The 16417-nt window shown below is 36.5% G+C and overlaps 1 protein-coding gene and 1 long non-coding RNA gene across 2 annotated transcripts; one reads left to right on the top strand and one right to left on the bottom strand.

Annotated features, from left to right (window-relative positions):
- Nucleotides 1–108: 108 nt before the first annotated feature.
- Nucleotides 109–8352, bottom strand: selenoj (selenoprotein J). The gene is made up of 10 exons (XM_088598382.1): nt 8216–8352; nt 7777–7843; nt 7190–7366; nt 6564–6662; nt 5199–5291; nt 3131–3287; nt 2508–2623; nt 1644–1721; nt 1094–1233; nt 109–933 (listed from the first exon to the last, which is right to left on the bottom strand). The coding sequence occupies exons 2-10, from the start codon at nt 7841–7843 to the stop codon at nt 832–834; spliced, it is 1029 nt and encodes a 342-aa protein (XP_088454508.1). The 5' UTR covers nt 8216–8352; the 3' UTR covers nt 109–831.
- Nucleotides 8353–8497: 145 nt separating this feature from the next.
- LOC148651974 (uncharacterized) lies at nt 8498–9755 on the top strand. Its single transcript, XR_015925205.1, has 2 exons — nt 8498–8814; nt 9192–9755. It is a non-coding gene; the product is annotated as an uncharacterized LOC148651974 (long non-coding RNA).
- Nucleotides 9756–16417: the final 6662 nt, after the last annotated feature.

The raw sequence follows: 16417 nt of genomic DNA, 5'->3' as shown, positions 1-16417 counted from the left end.
CATCCTGTTTTAAACAGTCTGCAATGCTGTACCTACACAAGTTGTCTCAGTTCCAGAAGTATACTCCTGTGGTGCAAAACATCTTATTCAGCCAAGCTCCACACTGAATTTGTTTTTCTGGCTTTATTCTTCTTTTTGTAGTTTTCAGTTTATTATTGTTTACATCCAGCAGCAGTTTTAAAATACCATTCATTAAATTTATGCCTGTTCATGATTCAGAAAGAATAGGAAGCACTGGTGTTTAATTGAGCCTGTGGCTACATAATTTACAGTGCATATTGTACTGTTCATTATGAACTCAGTAGGCCATAGAATAAAATAAAGAATAAGAGCAGTTCTATATAATTATATTCTTTACATACTAAACGCGTATCAATTTTAAGGCATGTCAAAGTTTCCTATGCTTAGCCAGAAGTTATTTAGGATTCATACAGCATCGTCATCGCTCCTGCTTCGAGAGTAAATTTATAGTTTTGCAGAGGTAAATGCTTAACTTCCAAATTTCCAGGTATTTTTTTTTTTTACTGAGTAGCACTTTTGGCACTAAAAACACAAGAACAGCAAGATTCACTTGGGGACTTTTTGTGTTGGTGTAGAACAAAATGTTTCCATACCGTCGTTAGCATGAAAAAAAAAAAGAGGTGAAACGTAGGAAAAAACAGAATACTTGGAACACAGTGCAACTTTACCGGACCAGAACACATGCATCAAGTTCCCACCTGATATACTTTCAGTAGGAACTTTCATTAACTGTTCCCTCAAAGCCTGCAAGTTGCATTAAACATTCATAAAAAGGAACACCAATGAGTGGTGAATGCACAAAAAAGGAAATTAAGCTTCATGGAGTTGTGCGACTTTCTTTGCCAATTCAAGCAAGATCGGGTATCTGAATGTTCTGATCTTCCATGAATCCGGAATTCCTGATAACCCAACCTAAAAGAGAACAAAAAAATCATCCCCAACATTGTATTCGCATTCTGTAGTTTTTAACCAAGTCTGACACTTCTCTCTCTTTCATGGGGTCATTTGACATTAAACAATTTGACTGCATGGGAAATTGAGGCTGAAAATAAACGGGTTCTAATTTCCGTACCTGAGCTCCCAAGCAGGCCCCAATAAAAGAGCTCCTGCTACTGGTGCAACCCCCACAGCTCATGGTGTTACGGATAGCCTGTTCAAACACTGTTTCAGTCAGGACGCCATGCAGAGCCGCTTGGAATGCACCAGGCAATCCTAGAATGAGTCACATGATGGGAGGTCATGCAGAAAGTTTAAGTGCTACAAAAAGAATATTGTTTACCTACAATGATGCACATGCACACTGAAATGGATTCAGAACTATTGTAATATGCTTTTTTTATTGTATTTCAACAACAGCAGACTGTAATGCACTTTTTGACAAATGTTTTATGAAGACTGTCACCGTCTTTCCCAGCCCTAAAACGAGTTGCCCTTTTCCAACATGTGTTTCTGCTTGAAAGCAGGCAGTTGGTCTAGAGGGAAATAAAGTTTATTTGAAGGATCAAAGACAAAAGGTGCACTCCTAGAAGAGAATTAAATAATCAGCTGAAACCTTTCATATTGTGTCATGGAAACGGTCAGAATTTGGCCGTTGGGAATTTTTAACAGGCAATTAAGCTTACCTCATGTGTTTGTGAACACTGCAGGCATCAATGCTTTCGGAGTTTTAGATAAGTTCTCCTTTACTTTCTGAATGGTCCCTAAAACATCACAAAATTAACAACTTAAGATGCATAATTATAATATATAAAAGAACTAGCACTTCCAATGTAATTAATTGCTTTCTAAGTTTTAAGTGTTTCACGGTTTAGGAAGAAAACTTTTCACAGTGTATTGGCCAAGAATCAAACCTGGGCTAACCATTTGGAAGACTTCTAAGATGACCACTATCCCACCAATGCTCACAAATAACTTCAAAATAAAATTTAAATATTTTTCTCACTTTCACATAAAAAGAATTCACCCCAATTCATTGTATAGCTGATCAATATAATGCTGTGTACTTCTGACTAAAAAAATCTACTCATGTAAAGGGTATTAACATTCTTCCTGAAATTACCAAAGTAATATGGGTTGTGTATTGACAGGTACTGTATATGCCTGAAAAAGGATGTCCAATAATTTCTGTAATGTATCTCTCCTTCTTTTCAACTTAACACTGCTTCCTCACTGTAATCTATTTTTTATTTTATAAACCCAGTTCCATGTATATTGGGAATAGGCTTTAGTACTGTACTTCACAATCAACAAGATTTAAAATCCTTTAAAAATCAAAATTATTCTTAACTGCTTTTTATAATCACATGGTGATGTGTAATTCAGCATAGCTGTAGCAACGATTGTCCCTTTGCAGTACAAAAAATCTTAAATACGCCTGAAAACTTTCAGAACAGTCAGATGAAAGGCTGGAAAAAACCTTTAAGTAAAAAAGGTACTAGCACTTGCGAAACTAACTTAGATCAAAACAAATTATCTACTCCACCAACCATACACGGGTCCATCCAGATTCTGTGGGTTCATACTGTTCTGGTTCTTTAGCTGGTCCAGTACAACATCCAGAGCTTTCTGATCTGGGCCATGCAGGATGTAATACTCCAGGAATCTGCATAGAATTGGCTACTGTAATTCATCTTACCGCAATATGATTATAATTACATGGTTCAAATGCGCTTTTTCAAATGTACCTTGAACAGCATGCTCAAAAGAAACTATGCTTTCTTCAGAATCTACCTGCTAAAAAAAACGATTTGCATTAGATTGTGCTGATGTGCTTGCCTGTGACTAGTGACCATGGAAATTATCTCTACAAAGCTAAATGTTCTGACTCAAATCAGTCATGTATGACAAGTCAACTTGTACATTACTACTGGATAGTTTAAGAAGACTACACCATTACATTGTTTTCAAGAGAAAAAACACTTATGAAACTTTTTTGATTACACTAACACTATAAAAGTGCGATAAAAATCACAAGGTTACTTTTTTAAAATAATAATTACATATATTGCCATTTTGTGGACTACAAAGGGGCAATTATAGAATAGGTAGAAAAGACAGACCACATTTCAGACTGTTAAAAAATACTAGAAACCTCTGTAAAAATACTAGCCTGGCTGCTGCTAGTGTCACTGCCACACAAGTGTCACTGTTCTGGGTGACACAAATTGCCTCCTTAACCTTCTCCAGCAACTCTGGTTTTCCAGCATATAAAGCAACAATTGGGGCCAGTTTAGCTATCCCATCTATTTGATTGTCCACTTCGCAACCTTGAAGGGAAACAGAAAATTATATTTTTTTATTGCTCGTCTTTGTGTAATCTGCAGCTCCTGCCCTAAAACTGCGTAAAAAAGGCTTTTAATAACTTATCTGAGGTACTAATCTCACGGGACAGGAAACTGTTCTTTTTCATAAAATGAAAGTAATATTGCATCTGCAAATATTTGGCAGAAAATTTGGCAGATCCCCAAAGAATCAAAGTGCATTTACCAGGTGCCAAATTGGGAGTTTTTGTGTTGTCTGGATGTTCTTCCATTTATCAAACTTTAAACCCACATGGTTCATTTTTTACATTCAATTTAATTTAATTGGTCTACCACTGTTTCCAAGTCTTTACTCGCTGAGGATAGGTTACCTATAAAATCTGGTGAACTGCAGCCCCTCAGGAGCAGGAGTGAATATCATGGTGTTAAACTACCATTAATACCATCCCTAATGAAACCAGAAACTCCTAACCCCATCAACCCCACCAACTTTAAACCTTACCTAATTGCCAGCTGAAAAACCTAGTCTAAATTTCATCCAATCTTTGTCCCATATCCCTACAACCAAGGTGCAGTCAGTCTCACTCTTCTTTTCAGCATTTTCTTCATATTCACTTCATATTTGAAAAATTCTGCTTTAATATCGCAGTCTTTAAAAAAAATGTTGATTGCGCATTAGGTTTTGCAGCTAGGTTCGATTCATACTCTTTGCAAAGATAAAGAGAAAGTCATTAAGAAAGTGATGCTGTGGTGTGTTTTTATCAGATGCATCTGGTGACTGGGTTGAGTCGTATGTGTCATTTATTTCACACCATTTGTGTGATAGTTGCCTCCAACGTATGGTAAATGTTGTGCAACTATGCATCTTCATAGAATCACTTATAAAAGTATAGCTGTATGAAAGACATTGATATAATTACTTTTTAAAAAAACATTTTACTTTGATAACTAGTGGACCTATGTCATAATGTAATTTGTAGCTATCGCAGTACCAAAACATTTTATTATGCATTGTGCGAAGATAATTACAGTCAGAAACATGACGTAATTTAGATTTTCATGATAATTTGATTTGATTTCATTTAATTTTATATTGATGCAGGTTTTGGGAAACAAATACTGAAAAGCTTTCAATCTTATCTGGTCATTAGGATTTTTTGATATACAGTATATCTCCATTTTCTGTTGGCATCAAAGATGTTAAGATAAAAACTAAAATAATCTAGAACCCTAATTCATTTTTAGATTAACTCTATCCCATGCCTGTACCAGGTAAAAGAGTAACCCTAATCTGAACACTATCCCAGTCTTAATGCTAAATTGTAACTTTTAAATCTAACGCTATATCAACCCTTACTCTCAGCCCAAAATAAATCTTGTTCCTCTAGGTCTAGGCTTAGGCCAGCATTAACCCTCACATCATTACCCTTTACCTCGAACCACAGTTGAATGTTAACTGTTAAAGTCATTCAAATTTGTGCTTAGTTATAGCAACTGTACAGTACATATTAGCTACCATATGCTCTTACCCTAATACTTTATCAACCATAATTGAAACCACAGCGATCCCTAACTCGTAATCCAATCTTATCTAACTTCTAACATGAAACATCACCCTAATCCTAATTCTAACCCTAAATATCTTTACTTATTGTAATCTTACCACAGACAGAGCTACACTATTGCCAAACAGGGATGCTTCTATCAGTACTGATCCCTTCGAAATTATAAATCAAACATGAATGCGCTGCAGAATGATTTGTTTAGATTCATAAATTGCACGTGATACCATGAGACAATTAAAAATGAACTTTCCAGAACATCAGACAACACGACTGATTGTATTTCACAGCAATAAAAAAATGTCTAACCAAAACTAATGAATTAATCTTTAGATTTTATCTCCATTTTCTTTACCTGTATCTGTTTTTCCTGCTTCAAAGTTCTTTAAGAAACTCTTGAGGCTAGCATGTCTCCAAGGTCCTTCAATAGGAAGCTGGGGTCTAGGACCTGGAAAACCATAATGTCTGTCACAGGTACTGCAAACATTACAAGGCAAAGTCAATGTGAACAGTGCTGAAGAGGTTAACTAAATGAAAGACTCAATAGTGCTAAATAAGCTGCATAAAAACAAACATTCACCGAGTTTTCTACTTGTCATTTACTGTAAATGTTGTCCATTTGTCTATTACCCATAACCCATTACCCAGCTTACACCCGAAGAAGGCTCCACAGCCTACGCATGCTGACGCGGCTACCCACCTGAACTTCTATTACACATTACGTTCTGCAACACTGAACAATTCAGATCAGCAGTTCCCATTTCAGTTAACGTATTTTTACCAGAATATTTGTAAGCAACTTTGAAGTCACTGCAGTTTGCTAAGAATTAAACATTTCCACTCATTTTCTTTTTATGTAATCAGCAATAGTGTGGCCTTGGTGGTGCAGTGGTTAGCATTTCTGTCTTACAGTGCTGGGGCCCTGGGTTCAATTCCAGACCTTGAGAGCTATCTGTCTGGAGTTTGTACGATCTCCCTGTGTTTGTGTGGGTTTCCTCTGGATGCTCTGGTTTCCTCCCACAGTCCAAAGACATACTGGTAGGTTAACTGGCTTTTGTGAAAATTGGTCCGAGTGTGTGTTTGTGTCTGTGTCCTGTGAAGGACTGGCGTCCTGTCCAGGGTGTATCCTGTCTTGCCCACATTGCTTGCTGGGACAAGCCTGCCACAAACTTGCCCCTGAATTGGAAAATTTAGTTAGAAAATGGATGGATGGAAATCAGTAATGGTAAATCAACTCATCTTTCCCAGTATGACACTTGTACTCATGTGGGTTAGGCCTGTTTAAGTTTCTCCTAAACTAGGCACTGTTAGTGCCATCTACCATTCACCCTGTTTATCTCCCAGTGCCCGCAGGAGCATCGCACTACGAGTTGAGTCTACCTGTCATTGACCAAACCCTAAGCTTGCAGACACACCCCACATATCACATCCGTCACTGCTTCACAGCAAGGTAAGGATACTCTGCCAACCTAAGCACAGAAGATCCCATTGGTGCTCAGCAAATTCTGTAACACTGCTTGGGGAACTGCAGTCACTGAAAGTTAACAACCTAGCACAGGCTGAAAATATTAATGTCTGGACTAGACAACTCACCCTCTGCACTTATACTGGTTGAGATTCACATGTCAATGAGCACTGTATATTCTTAATAGAAATGTTCTATGATAATCATGATAAATAATATTTAACCCATGAATTAAAGGCTACTGAAATTGCCAACCTCCTTTGGGACGGTAAGGATCATTAACAGGAGTATCATACTCTGAGCCTGGTCCAAAGAACTTGTATGTGCGTTGTTTAAGGTCATCCACATTAAGCCCTGTTAAAAGAATACAGATCACAAACTATTGCATTTAAAAAAAAATAATCAAGTGCATTGGGACAAAAGTGACTCATCTGTTAATATATAAAAAGCTATAAAATGCTCTCCTTGTCATTCTGTTCAATTTATTTGATTTTTAAATCTTGTTCACCATAACTTACCACTAATTTGAAATAGGACTGCAGTATATAGTATGTAATTCAGTTGAACAAGTAATAGGTTTATTCCATGCTGAAAAAAAGAAGAAAGAGAACACAACGTTTCGGCCGTGGAGCCTTCTTCAGGTCTCACACCTGAAGAAGGCTCCATGGCCGAAACGTTGTGTTCTCTTTCTTCTTTTTCCCAATGGAATAAACCTATTACTTGTTCCTTTGCAGCCTACGCATGCTGACGGAGCTACCCACCTGATGTAATTCAGTTTATTTTAATGTTATTCAATTAACATGTTGCCATAATCTGGAGATGCAGAAAACATTCCAGTTACACACAGTTACATATCCTACAGTGAATGTATGCATGGTTACCTCCACATTCTGTTAAAGACTCCAGCAACACAAATGCCTGGTCTCCATAGCAACTCTGCTGACCAGTTTCTCTTCTATAAAAGGGATTGGCCGATTGTGGTCTGAATTCTGGGCAGGGATCATTTGATAAGATGGTATGAAGCATTTTCAGGTCATAAATCCAGTGGAGGGGTTGGGCTGTAAGCACAATATACGAGATAAGTCCTTCTTTTTTCTTTCTTGGTAAGCACTTTTATTATTGCATGTTACACCCTCATTTTCTTGAGAGGGTTTCTACATTTAACACTGCATATTAAAGCACTTTAATGTGCAAATAGCCTTCTCTGCTTTAATCAAGAGCTAACATTAGTCACACAGAAAGCTGCTCTTCTTGGAAAAAGGCAAATCTACTTTGAACTACATTAGGCGTTAACCCCCACAACCCATTTCATAAAAAGCAAAACAACTCTACATCCACCAGATGCCCAAACCTGATAAGTACTGCGAGTCGCTGAAGCTGTGAAAAACACTACGGTGCAGCGTTTGTGCCAGCGTGACAATCGTGTACGTTTTTAAGAACAGCAGAAAAAAACAAGTTAATATGTTACCTGCTGCATCTGCAACTGCCGCTCCAAGAATTGCTCCGAGAATCCGGTCTTCCAAAGTCAGAGCCATCTACAGATTACAGTACCAAACACCATGCCTTCCATTAAAATATGCTCTGTTCTCGAGCTCGTCTGCAAGTAACATTCTGTTCTTTAATTTTTATTCACAGTAAAACAGTTTTATAAAACAATCGGAATTTCCGGAAAAGAGAAGGAAACTTAGAAATAAAAAAAACAGAAACTTGACATTTTGAAGCTTGCAAACGTAGCTGTTCTGCAAGCGAGCTACCGTAGCTAACACCTACAGTAGATACTAAGTATTGGGTACGATAGAGCAACAATATAAAGTGCTTCTAGATACAGCTTTAATTTAAAATTTTCGCGGAATAAAGTGTCAATAATATTAAACGTAGACACTAATATGCAATACATTTTATTTTACCTTTCATTCCCATTTGCGTTTATTTCTTTCATTGAGCAGTTCATAATGTTTCGGTTATGAAACAACCTTTGTACGTCAGCGGGCGTGCGCTAACCAGCCAATTACTGGAGAGATCTACCATTCTTCAACAAATCACCAAGCGACTTCTTGTTTCTGCAAGTTCTCTTTCCTGATAATTCGTAATCTTACAAAACAGTGGGCAAGTCATGTGGAATTGTCGTCCCGTATGGGTATTTGGTTTGTGGCAATGTCTATATGTTGTTAATATTGGATAATTTCTTTAAATTTCCAATATCCGAAAGAGAGAAGGACAATACAATTAATTTAAAGTGTTTTGAGCTAGCAGGATTTTGCTAGACTTCTATGTCATTAATAAGTAACAACAACAACAACAACAACAACAACAACAAATGTACGCTCACTTCTCCTTGCGTAGAGTAGTAGGAAAAATACTTAGGTAATTCCGTAACAGTCAACTCAGCGGGTCAAGGGACCAGTATTTATATTTTTTTTTTACGCATGAAGAGATCAGATCGCCCATGACTCCCCCTGGACGGGGAATGTAGTGGTGCAATTGGGGGTAATATACTTCTTTCAAGGTACTGTACAACATCGGTGTCTGGTGGGAGACTTGAACCCACAACTGATCAGTTATAAATCCACAATACTCTTCTTAAGTTGGCAGTACATATAGAAAATCTTGCTACTGTATATTCAGCACGTACACATATGCTGCTTAAACTGTTGATAATCATAGGGTGCAAATAGATAAAACAAAGACTATATTTGCAGAATGGCAAAGGGCTGCACAAGTATAAGAAATGAGGAATAAATAAAGAAATGAGGAATAAATAATGTATCAATTTATGTCGCGAGTTGCATGAGCCATAAGCGCATTATATGCAGATAGGTTCCTCCTAGTACTCCTAGTAATATTTTAGTTTAGTTTCCTGTTTTCTCCTTTTTCTTCTTTTAGGTGCTATATCAAGAGATCAGATGTGAACCCTGATGACCAGCCACTAAATTAATTTACACATAATTAAAACAATTATATGTGGGTGGGTATATGCGTTATTGTTGTATCCAGTTGTCGTTAGACAGGTTTTACGAAAACTGTTTTTACATCATCCAAAATTATTCAGATTTCTCTTGTCTGTCTAACCTGCTTTCGAAAAACATTTTTGGCGCTTAGCTCTCCACAAGTTTTATCATCCAGTCCTTGGTGTATACTGTATTTCCTAATCAGGAATCAGTGCTGCAAAGGTTTAAAGCAATGGTTAAAATAAGCAGTATTGCAGTTACTGAGTAAATACAGAATATGCAATGTATATATAAACTGAGAAGCATTAAAAACAAAACAATGCTATTGTTTTATGCTTAATACATTTGAGTTTAATTAATTAAAAAAGCTCATCAAGATTTTAATTTGTGCTTAAAGGATAAAATCTAAATTTTAATTCAATTAAAGTTGCTATGTGTGTTGTAAATGTTGCCTTGTGTTTATTGTATATCCCGTTGGTAAAATTCTAATAGATAAAAATTACCTTCTGGTCTTATTTGTCATATATGACTAAACAAATGACTATACATTTGAGTTTAAAGGTCACATCCTAGCAAGTTTGAATACTCTTCTTAATAGGGTTCTGAAATGAGCATATCTTATTCATTACAAAGACTAGATTTTAATGGCTTCCACATATTTTGTCATTTTCTGTTTCTTTTAAATTGTCGTCTCCTGTTGGTAACCTTTCTTATTTAAAAATTACACTCCATATCCTTTGCTGATAGTTTGGTCCTTTTTTTCTTTCTTCGCACACCACTGGCAGAGACGTAGAGCACAACAGAAATAGTAAATCCCAAGAGATTTGTTCCATTTCCACGAAACTCTATCATCAAGAAACCTGGCTATTTTTCTCATTAGGATACTCTCTTGTGGTCTATTGATTTTTAAAACAGAGCCTGAACTGAAGAAAAATAAAACGCAAGGTAACTTTATTCCGCCTGCACTTTATGGTAGCTTTATACTAATGAACAAATGTTTAATCTCAGATAAGGTGCTTGCTGGATGAAGAAATTTTCATTTGATAAAAATAAAAAAGAACATGCTAGCACAATATTGTTTGCTATTTTGATGTAAGGGGAAATATTATATACAGCCTTAACTTGAAGAACAAAAATGTCATTCCATGTATAAAATCCATAATTTATCATAAATGTAAAAGGTTATTGGAATAATTATGGATTTCTGTATTGAAAAAGAAAAGATGTGCAGTGCTTGTTAGATGACTGGAAGTTGTTCCAAAAACGACAGGTCATCTTACACCGCCTTCAGCAGCAGAGTCAGTATTTCCAGCATACAAATAAATGAGACTGATAAACATACCACCCAATGACCTTTTCAATTTATATTCTCACCACATGGAAAAGGAAGGATGTATGGCTCATTGGGTAGAGTACTATAATAATGAAGTGTCATAGAAAAGCAGACAGCTTTAATAATATAATTAATTAATTATAATTAATAATATAATAATAATTGCTTACACTTATATAGCGCTTTTCTGGACACTCCACTCAAAGCGCTTTACAGGTAATGGGGACTCCCCTCCACCACCACCAATGTGCAGCATCCACCTGGATGATGCGACGGCAGCCATAGTGCGCCAGAACGCTCACCACACATCAGCAATCAGTGGGGAGGAGAGCAGAGTAATGTAGCCAATTCATAGAAGGGGATGGCCATGATTGGTAAGGGCCAATTGGAAATTTGTCCAGGACACCGGGGTTACACCCCTACTCTTTTCGAGAAGCACCCTGGGATTTTTAATGACCACAGAGAGTCAGGACCTCGGTTTTACGTCTCATCCGAAGGACGGCGCCTGTTTACAGTATAGTGTCCCCATCACTATACTGGGGCATTAGGACCCACATGGACCACAGGGTGAGCACCCCCTGCTGGCCCCACTAACACCTCTTCCAGCAGCAACCTTAGTTTTTCCCAGGAGGTCTCCCATCCAGGTACTGACCAGGCTCACACCTGCTTAGCTTCAGTGGGTTGCCAGTTGTGAGTTGCAGGGTGATATGGCTGCTTTACACAACACTGCACAAATAAAAGTAATCAGAATAAGCTATTTTCTAAGGAACATTAAAAGAGGCCATCTTAATATGAATGTGAAATTCTATAATAGCTCAAATACAGAAATTCAGAAGTCTGAATATATAATGGAAGAATTAGCTAGTTCTTGCCACTGGTAAGGTTTTCTGCTCTAGTCAGGCTTCCTTTGTTTCCTTTTCTATTTTTATTATTTTCAGTTAAGTCATTGTTAGTCATTTGCCTATGTATAACCATAGTGATCATCATATTACTGCCAGCATTTGCAAACAAATTAGGTATAAAGTGCACCAGTGGCACAGTGTGTGTAAATAGGTTTTCTGGACTTACCTGCCCCTTAAGCCATCTTTATAAATATAGCTGTGCTGCTTTTTGTCATTAAGATATACTGGTTGTGGAAAGAGATAGAGATTTACATAGGCATTCAGACAACACGCAATTCAATCAACAGTCAACAGGGAAGTGCTGATAAAATGAACCTCAAGCCCACAATATGTGACCTGTACAACACTGGAGGAACCTGGAAAACTTCCAGCAGTTTAGCTGCATCTACAAAAACCATTGTAAAATCCAGCTCATTCATGAAAGAGTGATTGCACTGGAGTTTGAGCTACAGGAGTTGAAAGAGCTTCGTGAGATGAAGGAGCCAGGAAACATCACATTCAGGGAGCTATGCACCTCAAATCATGTGCTAGCAGAAATACAAGAGAGAGAGGCGATGATCCCAGACTGTCAAATGAAGAAAAATACAGCAGTCTATCTAGACAATCCCTACTAACATCAGATTAAGGCAGACAATCCAGGTTTGGAGGCTCAAGGTAGGAACTCCTAGAAACCCTGATCACAAACACTGAAGTGCACATACCAGTCACAACATCTGCAATCAGTGTCAGTGACACCAAAAACCTAGAACAAAAGTGTTGGATTTCAGAGATTCTTTTGGCAGAATCACTGAAACCGAGACAAGCATCATCAACAGTATGCTGTTCATTGGAGCCAGACATTATCTAGAGATACAGCTTCTGACACAGGCAGGTAAAGACTGAATTCCTTTTAAATCAGAAAGGAAGGGGTAAAATCTAAAGAACCCCAGCATGGGAGATAATGTACATAGGGAATAGAATAAAAAAATCAAGGGGGAAAACCAAAATATTAAAGGACCAAATACTTTGTCGCTAACACTTTCATGCAGTATATATTAGAAAAAAATCACAAGAAAAAGACAACTTATTCTTCAAAATCTGCATTCAGGCTGAGGAACATACAGTAAGAATGCCAGCAGCCGAAAATGAATTGGTAGATAAGGGAAACGACTGCTTTCTTACCTACTTTGTCAAAACATCTATTTTCTTTTCAAACAAAATACAGTGAGTAAAACAGATGAGAGAACCATAAGGGGACTGTGATCACAATTTAGTCTGACTTGAACTTTACTGTACTCTAAAAACTATAAAGAATCCAAACAATGGTTTACAACTTCAGGAAAGCTGGCTATGAGAAAATGGGACACAGCTTAAAAGAAATAGACTGGGACATCATAGATATGAAATTAGTAGAAATTGGACTGAAGCTCCTTGTAGATATTCAGCTTGAAGTACAGAATAGATGTACCTCACAAGTAGGTAAATCAAAGTAGCCATGTAGTTAAATAATAGAGAATAAGTAAAAGAAAGTACTTTATAAAGCATTAAAAAACAAGATCCAGTTCATAAAAAGGAATATAATGAACAGCAAACTCAAGTCAAAAAGGAAATTTTAAATTCCAAAAAAGAAATAGGAATATAGCTAATAAGGCTAAAACTAATAATAAAATAAATAATTCTAGTCCTCAAAGTCCTCAAAGGCTTTCATAGATTCAACCCAATGGATATATTGTGAATCAACTCTTATTCATGAATCTGAGGGCATTTGTGGAAGCTACAGACAATAGCGTCTAAATCTTAGAACAAGAGGGCCTTCTTTATGCAGTAGAGACGAGTATGGAACAAGCTGCCCAGTCATGCCATTGATATACCTTGGTTTCTTTCAAGAAATGACTGGATGAAGGTTACTGAAAAACCAAGTGAATTAAGATGGGCTGAATGGTCTCCTTTAGTTTTTATCTATTCACTGTGTATATACGTATTTAAATATACACATTTTCTTTTAATTTGTCGTATCAACAATATACTGGTTTAAGCTCGAATAACTGCCCTGATTCTTAGAAAGATGGAAAAAAATGATCTAGAATATATTTAATGTAGGAGATACACAGTGTAGCGCCCTCATCAGGCAGTGATGGGGCACCAAGCAGACAAACAGTGGTGCTGGCGATGTCAGCCCCGGGAGAGCATGCTGGGATAGATGGGATCTTGTCTGGGATAGTTGGGAACTATCAGGAACATTAATTCCTGGGACTTGGGTGGAAGTTAATGAATTGGAGTACATGGTATGTAAGTGTACATATGTGGTTGTTCCATGTTTCCCCATTCAAGTCAGTGACCTCAGGATCCCACATTTTATTTAATAAAAGTCCTTTTAAGGATGGCGAAACTATGCCATTTTATTTAATAAAAGAGCACTTCCATCCCCACTCTTCTGTGTGTTTATTGCTCACGTTACAATATACTCTTTATAGATCACTTGCAATTGTTCCTTGGTTGGGTATAGATTATGCTTTATAGCAAATAAATCCAAATGATCTAGAGGAAGAATTATTTAGACAGGTGTGAGAAAAATCTTCGTCTCCATGAAATTGTAAACTACATCAATAAAACTGAATTTTTCTGACCTCAAAATCAGTCTAATCTAATCAGAATACTAAATTAGTTTGATGTGTTTTTGCTTCTGGAAATTGGGGAAGGCAAATTTATTAAATTCACAAGCTGAACATTAACTTCTTCAAAGTTTAATGTATTAATGGTGTGATCTTGAAAAAAAATAGATGCTTTATTTCATGTTGTGTCTGTTATCTGCATGTTCTGATTTCTGATGTGTAAGGGTGGTAAGAAAATAACTTAAAATATGTTTTTCAAATTTCAGGGAACGCTTTAAAAAACATTCACAAAGTGAACTAACATGTGACAAAAGAACAGTGTGTTCTGCCACTTTTAGAGAGGTTAAAACTATGCTTCGGCTCTCTAGCATAAGACAGAACAGTTGCACAGGTATCAACTGCAATTACAGGATATAGTGGTATAAGCTGTATAGGAATCACCATAAATTACTTGTGAAATATACTGTACTAAAGGCTACTAGCTCCACAAAATGCTTGCAATGTCACTTGCATAAACATTTGGAAAAGAGCTCAGGTTTAAAGCTTTGATCATCTGTCATCCCAGTGGGATCATGCCATCTTGTGCCAGGACTTTAAAATAGCAGCAGGGGGAAGTGGAGATAGACACTGACCTCGAACACACTGAGCTCTCCACTTCCTTCCTGTGCTGGCCTGCCTTATCAGGTTTCCTTCATCTTCCTCATGACAATTTGCTGGCTTACCAAAATGACTGTGAACCACTAGTTTGCCCCAATTCCCTTCTATACTGAATAAGAATTTTCCATCTTACGCAATATGCAGGAATACTTTACACTCTCACTTACAGTGTATATAAACTTGCTTAACACTTTTATATATTTAATTTGTAAAAGATAGCTTATTATTTTCTATTTTATGATATTACATTCTAGTATCAAATTATGTATTTTATCATTTTTAGATACTTGTATTATTAGTTTTTTTAAAATATTTTTCATATACAATGTACCCATCTGCCCATCTATTGAATAGACACTGCCGTGCCAATGCGCAAATACCAATTTAATCTCAATGGAGTTATGTGGTTAAATAAATGATTAAAAATATATGACATCACAGGAGAGTTAAAATTACAGGTCAATTTTAATGCAATCTAGGTCAGATTACATTCTCCCAATACTAACCCTAATTTAGAATACCTTTAAGGCAGACTATGATTCTGACTATGATTTTAAATTAATAAGACACAAGGTTAAATCTAAACTTATGATCATTGCAGAGTCTAGACTATTTTATCTGTCCTGTGAACAAAAATATGTATTTAGGTCTTTCCAATTCTACATTAAAAAGACATACTGTACCATTCTTATAAAGTATCATCAAATTGACATTTTTAAAATATAAAAAAAAATGTTTGTAACTTTTGACACAGTATTTCCCAATCTTGACATAAAAAATAAATTAATCAACAAAACCTGCTTATACAGTGCTTATACAGTATCTCACTAACCACCCTTCCTCATTCTGCTCTTAAAGATTGCTAAAATAGCAGAGTGATGAGCAGTTGAACCTGGACATAAGCCAAGTTCCCCTTGATCTACTGTTGACTTCCAGTAGGATTACGTACACTAGGCGTGCAGCTGCCTTTAGTTTGGATCCCTGCTATTTTCTGAAATGTCATCATCATTGTAGATGTTATGTTTGGATCTTTAAAGGAACATCCCTTGAAAGCTTTGTAATCAATTTCAAAACATTATAATGTTGGTTTTTTTCACCCATTCATATTCATTTAGTTTGCACATTGGTTTGCATATTCAAATTGAAAGTCAGTTTTTATTTATGATGACAATGAGATGATCTGTATTAGGAAAATGTAACACACTCACGTGTGTGACAGGTATAGGGTCTCGTTTGAGTTCCATAACCTTAAATGTACTAATGAACACATATAATTACTTACAAAGGAACAGGGTTTATTCCATGCTGAAAAGAAAAGAAAGGAAACACAATGTTTCGGCCATGGAGTCTTCTCCAGGTGTGAGTTTCATAATATTAGTGGGTCAGAATACTTGATTGAGCAATAAACCTCACACCTGAAGAAGGCTCCACAGCCGAAACATTGTTTCCTTTCTTTTCTTTTCAGCATGGAATAAACCCGTGGAATTACCTGTTCCTTTGCAGCCTATGCATGCTGATGCAACTACCTATTTTAATTACTTACAGCTGTCCATTAACATGTTAGACTGCAGGAACTAGTGTTTAGGTATTGATTAATGTATTTAAGCTTTGAAGTGTGCACTAATTTGAGATATTTCGATTGTACATTTCCCTATTTATAAATAAATATAATTAGGCA

The sequence above is a fragment of the Lepisosteus platostomus genome, chromosome 11 (assembly GCF_059453375.1).
Source record: "Lepisosteus platostomus isolate fLepPlt1 chromosome 11, fLepPlt1.hap1, whole genome shotgun sequence".
Lineage (NCBI taxonomy): Eukaryota > Metazoa > Chordata > Actinopteri > Semionotiformes > Lepisosteidae > Lepisosteus > Lepisosteus platostomus.
Note: the sequence above shows the minus strand (reverse complement) of the source record. Positions and strands in the feature narration are given on the sequence as shown.